Source organism: Rhineura floridana, chromosome 4, assembly GCF_030035675.1.
Source record: "Rhineura floridana isolate rRhiFlo1 chromosome 4, rRhiFlo1.hap2, whole genome shotgun sequence".
NCBI classification, from domain to species: Eukaryota; Metazoa; Chordata; class Lepidosauria; order Squamata; family Rhineuridae; genus Rhineura; species Rhineura floridana.
Window position 1 is genome coordinate 153,085,985 of NC_084483.1, and position 12,886 is coordinate 153,098,870.

General features: G+C 39.9%; 1 protein-coding gene across 4 annotated transcripts in view; it reads right to left on the reverse strand.

Annotated features, from left to right (window-relative positions):
* Positions 1-12,886, reverse strand: part of MDGA1 (MAM domain containing glycosylphosphatidylinositol anchor 1) — a 399,800-nt gene that overhangs the window by 251,140 nt on the left and 135,774 nt on the right. For all 4 annotated transcript variants that reach the window (XM_061624888.1, XM_061624886.1, XM_061624885.1 and 1 more), the window contains exon 2: positions 9,487-9,626. In XM_061624888.1, coding sequence (XP_061480872.1) covers positions 9,487-9,626 — 140 coding nt within the window. The remainder of the gene's footprint in view (positions 1-9,486; positions 9,627-12,886) is intronic.

Sequence of the window (12,886 nt, forward strand, 5' to 3'; positions counted from 1 at the left end):
GGGATGGAAGAGGGACAAGAAGCATGGGACAGATGTTAGGGAAGGGGCGTAGCTCAGTTGCAGAGCATCTGCCTTGCTTGCAGAAGATCCCAAGTTCAATCCCTCCCAGGTAGGGCTGGGAGAGACTCCTGCCTGAAACCCTGGCGAGCCGCTGCCAGTCAGTGTAGGCAATACTGAGCTAGATGGACCAAGGGTCTGACTCAGTATAAGACAGCTGTCTATGTTCCTATGTTAATACTCAGGTAGCTAGGCAGGCCAAACACGACACGCTATACCCCCTTTCGTTGGAGCCAATGGCGAAGGGCACGGGGGACTGAAAAGCTGTAGTGGTATCAGCAGAGCAGAGAGTACAAAAAAAAAGCTGGCAGGGAGCATTTGAGGACATACAATTTTTAGTATGTGCGTGCTGCCAGTGCCCCCAACTCCACCTTCTCCACCCTTGGGCTTCACGTGTTCGGTGGGAAAGTATGAAGGGGGTTGTAAGCATATTTGACTGAATGCACTTAGAAGCCTGATAACATGGGATTCTTGATCATGGGGAAGATAGTAGGCACATTCAGAAAAATGCAGCTGCAAGATCCCTTCAGACCTTCCTGCTCAACGTAGGAAGGCTGGGGATGGAGTGGACAGGGACAGGGACACTGGGAGCGAGAGGTCCTTATGCATTCTATTAATGCCTGGATATGGTTATAGTGATACCTACATTCCCACAGCAGCAGCTGATGCTCCATGTCAGTGGGGCTGTGGAATCTGCTCCGGGTTAGAGTCTGAACTTTCAAGGAGCTGTCCAGGGTGCTTTCACCTTGCACTTTGGACAGCTCCTTGAAAGTTTGGACTAAAACCCGGAGTGGACTCCACTGTCCCACTGACATGAAGCCACCAGCCGCCACTGTGTCCCCAGCAGAAGCCAAAGGTCTTCCATTAACAGGTGTTGTGCAAGACTGAACAACAACATGAGCATCAGGCACACACACATGGAGGAGATGTGGTCTCAGACCTAGTCACATAGTTTATGATTAAACAATTCAAATTTTTCAACCAAAAGCCTAAGCAGAACAGGTGGTGCAAATTACCCATGTTTACATAAAATATATTGTGGCTGCAACTCCATGCACTCACTTGAGAGTAAGTTCTATTGAACTGAGGACTTTTAACAGAATAAGTATACACAGGAGCAGGCTGTTAGCTTGCGTAATTAATTGGCATCCCAAAGTTTATTTCAGAGTGAAACATTTTGTAGACTTTTTGTGGTGGAGGTGTAGAGGAGGGAACTATGGTATATTATTCCACAAATATAGTGGCAGATATTGAAGAATAAGGGTCTGTATGGGAGTGCAGAACTCTTTCCCCTTGGCTACTCATACCTCTCAACTTTCCCTGTAACATTTGAGTCTTCGAGTATCTTTCAGCACCTATAAGGCTAAAACATGAGATTGCATTGAGATGCCGGTTTTGAAGGGGTTTTGCTTGCTTGTTTGTTTTTGGATGGCAAATATGTCTTTTTCAAAGTCAGACCATTGGTCTATATAGCTCCAAATTCTCTTCACCAGGGGTACCTAATTTGATGCCCTCCAGGTACCGTACCACAACTCTCACCAGCCCTAGCTGGCATGGCCAAAGATCAGGAACTGTAGCTGAAGCTAATTCCTAGAATGCTGCCAGAACATTCTTAAAGAAAATAGGAGAACCGAGACAAAGGATATTTCAAGGTGAAACTTGTTTCTTTGCAGCAGATCTTAATGCATAGTAGATTTCCCATTTGTTATTGCCATATAGAGAAGCTCTAACTGAAGCTTGACCAATGCTTTTTTCATATGCAATTCCACTGGTGAGGTTGCTGGTAAGAAGCTGAATCACATGGATGGCCAGACTCATGAAGGACCATAGCTGATATGAAGTGCCGTAGCTCAGTGACAGAGAACATGCTTTGCATGCAGAAGGAGAGGGGGAGGATTCCCACCTCAGACTACAATTATTTATTTATTATTTATTTATTTAATTTGTATCGCGTCCTTCCTTCCAGCAGGAGCCCAGGGCAGCAAACAAAGCACTAAAACACTTTAAAACAGATCTTAAAATACATTAAAACAAAACAACATTAAAAACATTTTAAAAAACAACCTTAAAAAAGGGTTAAAAACATTATTAAAAACATATTAAACAATTCTGACACAGATGCAGACTGGGATAGGTCTCAACTTAAAAGGCTTGTTGAAAGAGGAAAGTACTTATCAATGTTCCTTCTCAGTAAAATAACACTAAGAGGTAGGACAAAATTATTCCCATTTTATGGATGATGAACCAAAGTTTAAATATAGGGATTTGCTAAAGGCCTAAGAAGGACAGCAGAGATCTGAATGTGGGTTCATATTCGTATATACTGCAAAGTAGGAGAGCAACTTTATTACCACCCTATGGTCCCAGTCAGAACTGGATCTTCTCCCTGCCAACAGACAAGGAAATATAGACTGGAAATTTACAAGGAACTATAGCCTGCAGATATGAGATGATGGGGTTCTACAGCCCCCACCTAGGGCCCCCACACTATTCAGAGCATCTCAGCTAATGACTGCCCATGAAGGATTTATTCAGCCTTTGTCCTCGCATTAGAGGCCCGAAGTCTCTCAGAGTGCATTCTATCTGCTTGGCTGGCTGAGTCAGTTCTTTAATCTTTCCTCAGCTTTTTTCATTTCAGCCTCATTTATTTAGTTTGACCACATTTTGGAGTTTTAATGACAGAGAAGAAAAGGAGAGAGGATAAAACAAAGGTTAAGAAACTAAGCTTTGATTTGGAAATGCAGGGGTTGGGGGGAGAGCAAGCGAGAGCGTGTGGGCTGAACAGGGTTGCTATTCTACTCAAGGTGGTCGCTGATCATTTATTTGCCTATGTTAAATCATTTAAATGTATACAAATTTTAAACCTGCCCACTGATTTGTGTGGAGGAAACCAAAGCAGTAAAGTAATAGAAGGGGGGAAATAAAAGAGGGCATAGGTCAGGAAATGGTGAGATATATGCTCATGTTCTATGCGAAAATCCAAATGCCATGTGCACAAGTCATTCTTCTACATATGCAGTAAGTTCTTTATATATTAAGCATTTCTCATTCTGCAAGTGCCCAGACTCCTCCTGAATCTTCCGTTTCTCTGTGCTCTTCTATAATAAAATGAATCATTTATGGTTCTAAGCTCTCTGCCTTGATGGTATCTACATATGGTAAACCATGCTCTATACAGAACATAGGTGTTCTCTGCATAGCTGTGATTCTCAATCAACTTTAGATTCCTTAGTGTGCAGAAAGAAAATAATCTGTTTAATTCTCCATAGTTGTTACTGTAGAGCCACTGTCCTTTGTAATGACTATAGCTACAACAATTGACTGAGGATTGATTCAAATAACCACTTCCAAATTGTGAAGTATTTTAAGCACCATCTTCTTTAGTAGGGGCTTCCTGATACACTCAGGTCAAGGTCATCTGGTGCTGCTGCCTTTTTAATGTACATCTATGGCTAAAAGGAACAGAACTTTTTATGTAGTGGTGCCTTCACTGCTTCCCAAGGAGCCTCCACTTATATTTTAATATGATTTTTTAAAGGGATTGTAAGCTGCCTTGAGAATCAGTTTTGGTCCGACTTCCGGGAAGGGTGACTTCACCTGTGCCTGCCTTTGAGACAAGCTCTCGTCTCAGAGGAAGCTTTTTCAGTTTTAAAATCAGTCAGAACGTTTTTTTTTTACTGGTAAAGACTTTCTCCCGGGCAGGGAGAAACGTAGAGATTAACCACAAAAGCCTGTGTTTGTTGGGAGGACTGGATTTCATTAGTTTATGAGAGAAGGTTCAGCCAGCAGTGCCGGACGGACTTCCAAACAAGCTCTAACTGATTAAGCGACACGTTTATCTTTTCTTCAAAGGAAAACGGATTTTAACAGGCAAGCATCCTTCTTTCTATTTTTATCATCTGGTTTAAATTGTTGCAGCAAAAAAAGATTTGTCAATGAATCAGCTATAAAGAATCCCTGGGTGAGTTATAACTCTTCTCTTTCATTCACGAAATTAAGGAGGAAACAAATTGAAAAAGCTTATCTTTGTTATTATTGCAAAAAGCTGGCCTGGAATTTGTGCATTTTAAAGATATAAACGGATGAGGGATTTCTATTCCGAGGAGAAAAAAAATAAATAAATCTGATTTATGAACTTTTGGAGTATTATATGTCTGGGACTATTTTTTTTGGTCTATTTCATTTTGACGAATCTGCTTGTTCACGATGCCACTAACTGTTTTGATGCTGTGAACTAAATTTGTTTTGCATTCCTGAACATATAAGAGATAAGGCAGGCTGTGCTGTCTACACTGTGATGTCATCAGGCTTGGAATATTAACCCAATTGTTGCTGGAATAAGAAGTGTTTTTTTTTCTTCTTCGTGGTTTTAAGAATGGCAATCAAGAAAGTGGCTGAGATCCTGGAAGTAACTATGCTTCAGAAAATAATGGATGAGATTGAGATAACGAAACAAACCCTGAGACAGGGTAGACAGGAGATGAAAATTGAATTTGGCAAAATGAAGCAGGAGCTTAAAGAAATAGGGGATCTTGTGAGAGAGGAGGTTGATGAGATCAGAGATACAACTGGACAAGCATTAGAAGATGAAAAAAGAAAAATTAAAGGGAAGATGCAAGCCCTGGAAATTGGAACAAATGTGGAACTGGAAAAAGACTTGGAGTTTATGGATATTAGAGATAAAATTTACTGTTTGGAATTCAACGTTGTCTCTGAAGAAATTAATGAAGATATTAGAGATAAAGCTATCAATGTCTTGGATAAATTTCTGGACTGGAATGATGTGATGGAGCTTGACATAGAAAAAATCTATGGAATTAATTACAGATATGTGACAATGGAAAAACTCTCAAGAGATGTGCCAGTGCATTTCGTAAAAAAGAAGAACAGAGATATGACTTTACAACAATATTTCAGCAACACATTCAGAATTGATGGCAAGGAAATATTTGTGATAAAGGAAATTCCCATCAGACTCTTATTATATGACTATGGCTATGACAGCAAGATTATTATGGGTTATTGACAATGGAAGAATGGCTACTGAAATTACTGGACTTAACAGGATTATTGAAGATGGAATTAACATTGATAATGGAAGAATGGCTATTGAAATTATTGGACCTAACAGATTTGGTGAGATGGATTAATCGACATGTTTATTTGGAGAAAAATTGATAGATATATTTCTCAAGGAATTGAAACCTCTCTTTGACTATTTGTGGAAAGAATAAAGTAATGTTTATGAGATTTGATGATTAATTAAGATAACTACTGGAGGAAAGTGATTTTGTAATATAATTTAAGAGACAGGTTTGTTATATATTGTAGACCTATAACTGATCTGCGACAAATCGGAAGTCAACATTTTATTTTATTGTTTAATTATTTTTGTTTTGTTTTGTTTTGGAAAATTTGAATAAAAATTAATGATAAAAAAAAAGAGAATCAGTTTTGGTCCAAAGGAAGGATATGAAGATAATAAAAATCAATGATCACCACCAGTTTGTCTGGGATGGTATAGGTAGATTTTGGCATGGTGAACGCAAGTTGTTGTCTCCACTCAGTATTGATATCTCCTCACGACTTTGCTCAGACCTCTTTCAAATGGCTCTCCAATTCATGCAGGAAAGGTGAGTAAGCTCTGTGATTATTTCCAAATGGTTTGCTCAAAAAATTATTTTAGATGGATTAATCTGCATTTCGTACTTCAAAGTCTCTTCTGTTTACAATCAGGACAGTTAAAAAAAGTGGAATAAATGTCTCCATTACAAATGAAAACCAATTTCAAGGTTGTTTTAACTGGGATAGCTCCATAGGGTCATCTACACACTTATAAAACTACAATTCCTGAGGTTCTTTGGAACAATTTATGGTAGTTAAACGGTAAACCAGCTTAAAATTTGTTTTAATTTTTTTGTGTAATTATGCTAAAAATAGTGGTATTTCCCAAGTCTGGCTCTATCATTCAGCAAGGTGAAGTGATATATTTCAGATGGAAAAAAGAGCAATAGTTGAAGGCAAGGATTGGTGCTTAAAAAGCAGCAAGGCTCTTTAAAACATTGGCCCTAGCAGGAGGAGGCATTTAATCTCAGCTTCAGGCAGCAACACATCTTGGGCTCACACTGGTATTTCCATTTTTCAAAAAGGGTGTGGGTCATTATTAGGTGTTAGTCAGATCTGCCAACTTCTTTACTCTGAGTGGGATATTGACAATTCTAAGACTGACCTCATCTCTAGTGCTCTGAATAAAAGAAAAATAAATGTTGTCTACTATTATTTATACATATATATATATAAAAGCAATACGACCAAGTTTCAACCCAACCCAACCCATGTTTACTCAGAATTAAGTCCCATTGATTCCAGCAGGATTTTACTTCCAATGTTTGGGATTATCACCTTTATAATTTTAATTGTATGTCCTAAATTTGAGTTTTAGGCTTCTGAATAAATGCACATATTTAAAATGCACATCTCTGTGTTTCTAGGCTTTTCTTTAATCAAGGGCCAAGGAGTATGTGGGAACCAAAAGTGGGTGATTCAATGAATTGTGGGACAAGTTTAAATTTTTGCCTTTTGGATTTTCATAGAATCATAGAAAGTAGAGTTGGAAGGGGCCTATAAAGCCATCGAGTCTAACCCCCTGCCCAATGCAGGAATCCAGGTTAAACCATATCCAACAGGTGGCTGTCCAGCTGCCTCTTGAATGCCTCCAGCGTTGGAGAGCCCTCCACCTCCCTAGGTAATTGGTTTCATTGTTGTACCGCTCTAACGGATAGGAAGTTTTTCCTGATTTTCAGCAGAAATCTGGACTCCTGTGAGCCCCTTATTCCATGTCCTGCACTCTGGGATGATCAAGAAGAGACCCCAGCCCTCCTCTGTGTGACCACCTTTCGAATACTTGAAGAGTGCTACCATATCAGTCTTCTCTTCTCAGGGCTAAATATGCCGAGTTTTTTCAGTCTCTCCTCATAGAGCTTTGTTTCCAGTCCCCTGATTATTTTTGTTGACCTCCTCTGAATCTATTCCAGTTTGTTTTCATCCTTCTCAAAGTGTGGTGTCCAGAACTGGATGCAGTACTCAAGATGAGACCTCACCAGTGTTGAATAGAGAACTGGTAATTCACACGATTTGGAAATTATACTTCTGTTAATGCACCCTAAAATAGCATTTGCCTTTTTTGCAGCCACATTGCACTGTTGCCTCATATTCAGTTTTTCTGAAGTCATGAATTAACCTAAGGTACTTGAAATGGAAAATATCTGCCGGTTTACTATACTTTAATTACCCTGGCCATGAAGAAAAAACTAATCATCAAGTGATCTTATGAATCCTCCCTTGGAAACAATTCGAACCAAGTATGTTAAAGGATAGCTAGTCCACATTAGCTGGTGTTTAGAAAATGCCAGAATGCAAACGTTCTCTAACTGTGATTCATCGACCAGTGGTGTTCACAACTCTACTTGTGTGGCATATGGAAAGGTTGGAAACTAGTCAAGAATATCTGTTTTGCCCTGCATTTTATTTATATTTTTGGACGTTGATGGAAGTCATCATCCAGATTATCAAACAGACTAACAATCCCCTGGTCTATTATGATTTTCATAATATGGTGCTGGTGCAAGCAACTAATTTTTCCATTAAAATGTACCAGTTAAAGGGGCCCTTCAAAGCAAGTTGACATAGGAGTTGTGATTTTTATAAGGTGCTGGTTTTGATGACGATGCCAGCACAAAAGAAAAAAGTTTATTAAAAGATGAGTTATGTATGGGTTTTGATTTGTAGGAGGAAAAGGGCGGGGAGTTTGAGAACCATTGCCTTAATGCAAACAGATAAGATTCTAATCTATGGTCATTATTGTGACAACGGAACAGGAAAGGGGTATTAATCCCAGATTAATAGGGAATCAGAAAAAGACATTTTATGGACCATACAGGGCTAGTCCAGGGCATTTTGCTGTCTGAGATGAAGTCTATTCCACATTCCACACTGGTGATGGAACAGCAGCTTTCTCGATCACACCTGAGGGCGGCATACTAGCTTAGATAGTGCAAGGCAGACCATGTGGCACACACAACTCTGTTCTAGAACAGGGGTTCCCGAACTGTGGTCTACAGACCACCAATGGTCCACAAGCGTCATTCAGGTGGTCCATGGCATGTCCACATTAAATATTCATATTGATTTGTAATTGTATTTTATTTATTCTTCTATTTCTTATACTGTACTTTATTGTATTACAGTTTGAATATGGTGGATTTCTATGGATTTTATTTCTTACATTGTATTTTATTTCTATGGCATTTATTTCTCATGTTGTATTTTTTGCATTACAATTTGAATTCTATGGAATTCATTGTATTCTATGAAATACAATGTAAGAAATAAAAGAAGCAATAAAAATACATACAGCAACTTGCACAGCGCATTACAATTGCTACAACTGGCAGAAAAATCATTAAGTAGTCCGCCACCACCCTCAGCAATTTTCAAGTGGTGCGTGGAGAAAAAAGTTGGGGAACCACTGTCCTAGAACACCTGACCACTGCTCGTTGCCTCACTCTGCCTAATGGTAGGGCCATTCCTGAGGGAAATGGTTGCTTGCCAGATGAATAGTTCTCACAGCTTAAATACTTTTGACTGGGCTGCTCTCTTACATTTATTGCGTCCTATATCCTCTTTCCAAATAGCTTCTTGCCTATGAAACCATAAAGAAGATGACTGGCAGTCATAGTGATTTAGCTTCTGTGATTAGTTAGGCTATAAAAGAGAGTATATGCAGAGAGCAAGTTTGAAGTGCTGTGGCTTTCTCCTGCTCTTAATGCACCTTACTCCTTGGAAGCCTCTATCCCCATCATATCACGCTCTCCAGGGCCCATTTAGGTAGTCACTGGCTGGCTTTTATTTAAGGTGTTCCTGAGCAGAGAGTTTTGTCTGCATGCATCATCTGCTATGTTAGGAATGTCTCTCACCCTTGTATCATGGGATTCCAGTAAAGGTCAGTAACGCTTCAAAGTCAGCCTCCACTGGGAGCCATATGATGGTCACTTTGGGAAATGAGTTGACTTAGCATGGTCAAGTATCTGCATTAGAAAGCTCCAAATTAATACAGTTGAAGCAGCCCAAAAAATGAATGGGCAGAGATGGGCTCAACTTTTCTACAAAGGGGAATGTTTGTGCTGTTCAGGCTCTCTCTGTTCTGCAAATGGTATGCTACTGTATCCAGCTTTGGCAACATGATAACGATTTCAACAAACCATTCAGTTTAATCAGGACATTGGCTATTTCTGAGCCCCACATGCACTGAGCAAAAATGAATGTTCTGGAGAATATCTTCACTAATATGCAGGGGAAGACCTGCCATTTGGCAGAATAGCACAGAAACAGTAAAGGGACTGCAGATGGCATTAGGGACAGAAAGGTTACCTGTGGCCGTGGGTGCCCCGTAATCAAACACTGCAGAACAAGGGTATCACCCTCCCGAATAGTGTACACTCGTTCACTGATGTTATCTTCTTTTACAACACATGCCTGCCCGGCATGGATGATTTGGGCCTGAGCAGGAGCTATGGAAAAACAGAAAGAATTAGGGAAGCTAATTTCCATGCAACCCATGCCAGCTCATTGTAGCCCTGTTTACGCACTATTCACACATGGGGCATATCCACGTTGACAGTGGAGCAGAGCCACACCTGAAGACCCTATCCCCACCATCGCATCTTCTTTCCGCAACAACAGTGTGTTGTGCATGGCTATCTGAACTTCTGCGCAAAACACACTCACGTGTATGGATTCCATGTAGTCAGGACACTCATGCAACCAGGTACCCCAATCATGCAGAGCCCCAACATGAGAGGAGATGCTTGCGGGTTGGCATCTGAACTGCCCTGCAGACAACTGAGTACAACATGGTTATTGCAGGACCAGCATCCAGTAGCAGGGATACAAGCTCAGCTATCAGCATGGCAATGACTTACACATGAGTAACACATCATGCACAGGGTTTGTGTTCTCTCTCTCATTCTGTAGCTGCTGGAGTATTAAACCATTTCAGAGACTGCTACAGGGGTTAAGCTATCTGCCCCCAGGCTTTTATAATAAACACTGCAAAGGCTATAGGAGTCTCTCCCCTCACCCAAAAAAGCACTAGACTGAATAGCACATGTAGCTGCTAGGACTACCACAACTCAACCATGAAGCAGTGCCATCTCTAAAATTGCTCTATTTTGTATGCCTTTTTTTAAAAAAGAAAAATACCCACAGGCATCACATTTTCAATTTCTTGCTTCATTTAAATACATTAATTTTCCAAGAGCTACAAACATTCAGGCTACTTTGCAACATATGAACCCACCTTCTGTGAGTCAGACTATTGTACCCAGGCTGTCTGAAGTCTTCAGAAGAGAATTTTCTCTAACCTAGATCCTTTAACTGAAGACACCAAATAGTCAGCCTGGGACCTTGTGAATGCAAAGTATCTACTCTGTCACTAGCAAGTTGCTGCATTGTTGCAATAACAAAGCAACCACCCTCAAGGGAAGCAACATACTTTTGATTTGAATAAGTAGCGTACGATCAAAGTTCAGCAAGGGATCTGTACTTCAACAAGCACTATCACTTTCATGATAATAGAACAAAGCAGAACAACAGTGCAAATGGTAGAATAATGTTAATAAGGACAAGGACAGGGCATTTGTTTATTCATTCTTTTAAGCAAATTTTAATACCACCTTTGCACTCCTTTAATGCCTTTAAAACACTTACCATGATGACTAATGGTCAGAATCAAAATACAATTAAAACAATCGAAATTAACTTCGTAGTTAATAATAATTTAAAAAATGACTAAAAAGATTAATTACAGACAGGACAACAGATAAAAATCAAATGTCAATCAGTCAACCAGACAAATTAAATGCCTACGTAAACAAAAGTGTCATAAAGACGTGTTGAGAGGACACTGAGGAAGTCAGACAGATTTTTCTGGGCAGAGAGTCCTACAACCACAGAGAAGTTTCTGTCTTGTGTGCTGCCAGACATGCCTCAGATACAGACGGGATGCACAGAGAAACTTTCATGGCTGAGCAAAATCATACAGTCCTTTAGATATACTGGTTTTAAGCTATTTCTGGATCAGTAAAGGGGGTTACATGCTTCAGACAGCCATCCCCATATAGATAAAATATAGCTGTCAGTGCAAATATTTACTTAATTAATTAATTAACTGAACAAAATGTATATACCGCATGATCATTAAAAAACAGACAAGCCTCTAAGAGGTTTACAAAAGCTTTAAGTTTAGGTTGGACATCACATTAGGACGCAAATTGGGAAAGCAAGTTCTGCCTCTGGTTTGGGGCCAACCTTCTACGGCAGATGATATATCTATAACAAGCTATTCATCAACCACCTATTGTATAAAATCTGTTTGAAGCCTTCAGAAACAGAGACTGGATCAATTGCAAACCTTGATATCTGTCAGATGACAAATGAGATCTGCATGGCATTTTAACAACTAGTTAACTTGTTCTAACCGGTGGACATTTATGAATGGATAACAGTTCTCATGGATCACCACAGCAATTGTTACACAAGAGCTCTCTTCCCTCTTCCTTCTCCTCTGTTTCACTTTCCAGATGACTGGTGATTTATTGGCAGGATTATTCCACAAGTACTATCCAAACAATTGTGGATTAATAGATTCAATGTGTTTACTAGAAGCCTTTACAGCAAATACGTTGGAGCTCCTCTCAGCCCCTCCTTCCCCTGCCTTCAACATCTGCAGAGACCTCCTGCTGTTGTGCTCACAACAACCTCCATTGTCATTAAAAAACAAACATGCCCAAGAATGCAAAGCTAACCAGATGCCTGCCCTTCCCAGGAGGGTGAGGGATTAATGTTTACTAAGTATGTCAGGTTTGGGTGGATGAAATATTTATATAAACCCAGAAAAGGCTTGTGAGAATAAAACTACAAGGCAAAAAAAAGTCACAAGGGCACAAAAAAAATAGCTCCACAACACCATTGCCACACCATCCCACTCTCAGACACGGTTAAATGTCAGTGGTTGCCTCTTTGACAGTATCCAATTAATGCCAGTTTATGGGTTCCCCATTGTCCTACCACCCAAGTGTTAGGGATGATTTATATGGTGCAGCTTTCAAATAGAGGCTGCTTTGAGTCATTCCACATGGCACCTATTACCACATCAAGAGCTACACATGTACAGCAGCTTGGCAGCACCTGGCCATTTTTAGCGACCATCAAAATTTGGCTTTTATGCAGCTGCGTAGTGAAAATCTCCTGGCAATTATACAGAAACTCCTACAACATGATAACAGCTGCCACATGGTGCGACTTAGTAGTTTCCACACAGGGACTATTAATGGACGAACAGACCAGTAATCTTTTTGTTTTTGTAATATCTAGTTTAATTTGCTTGCTAGAGCTATCATAGTCTGATTGGTGCTAGGTTAAAGAGTAGGTAATTAATTATATTCTTAGCGCCAGCCCATTCCATGAATTCAGGAAAAAGTACAAGAATTTCACCAAGGACCCAGCTAACATCACTCCCAAGAAGGTCACAATCTCCCATAATTTATTCCAGGTTTGAGAAATTACAACAATCAGTAATAATAGGCTCTTCCAGACTTCCACCCCCAGAGGCAGCAGTCATATCAAAAACAGAAGCACTGTAGGAAGTTCCTCAAAGACAATATTGTTTCAGTGGTTTGGAGCAATCATCCATTTGTCACTGGTGCTAATCCTGCTAGCCTAAAATTTTGCCTTTAGCAAATGTTAAAACCAATATGGCAAGTTCCTCCTG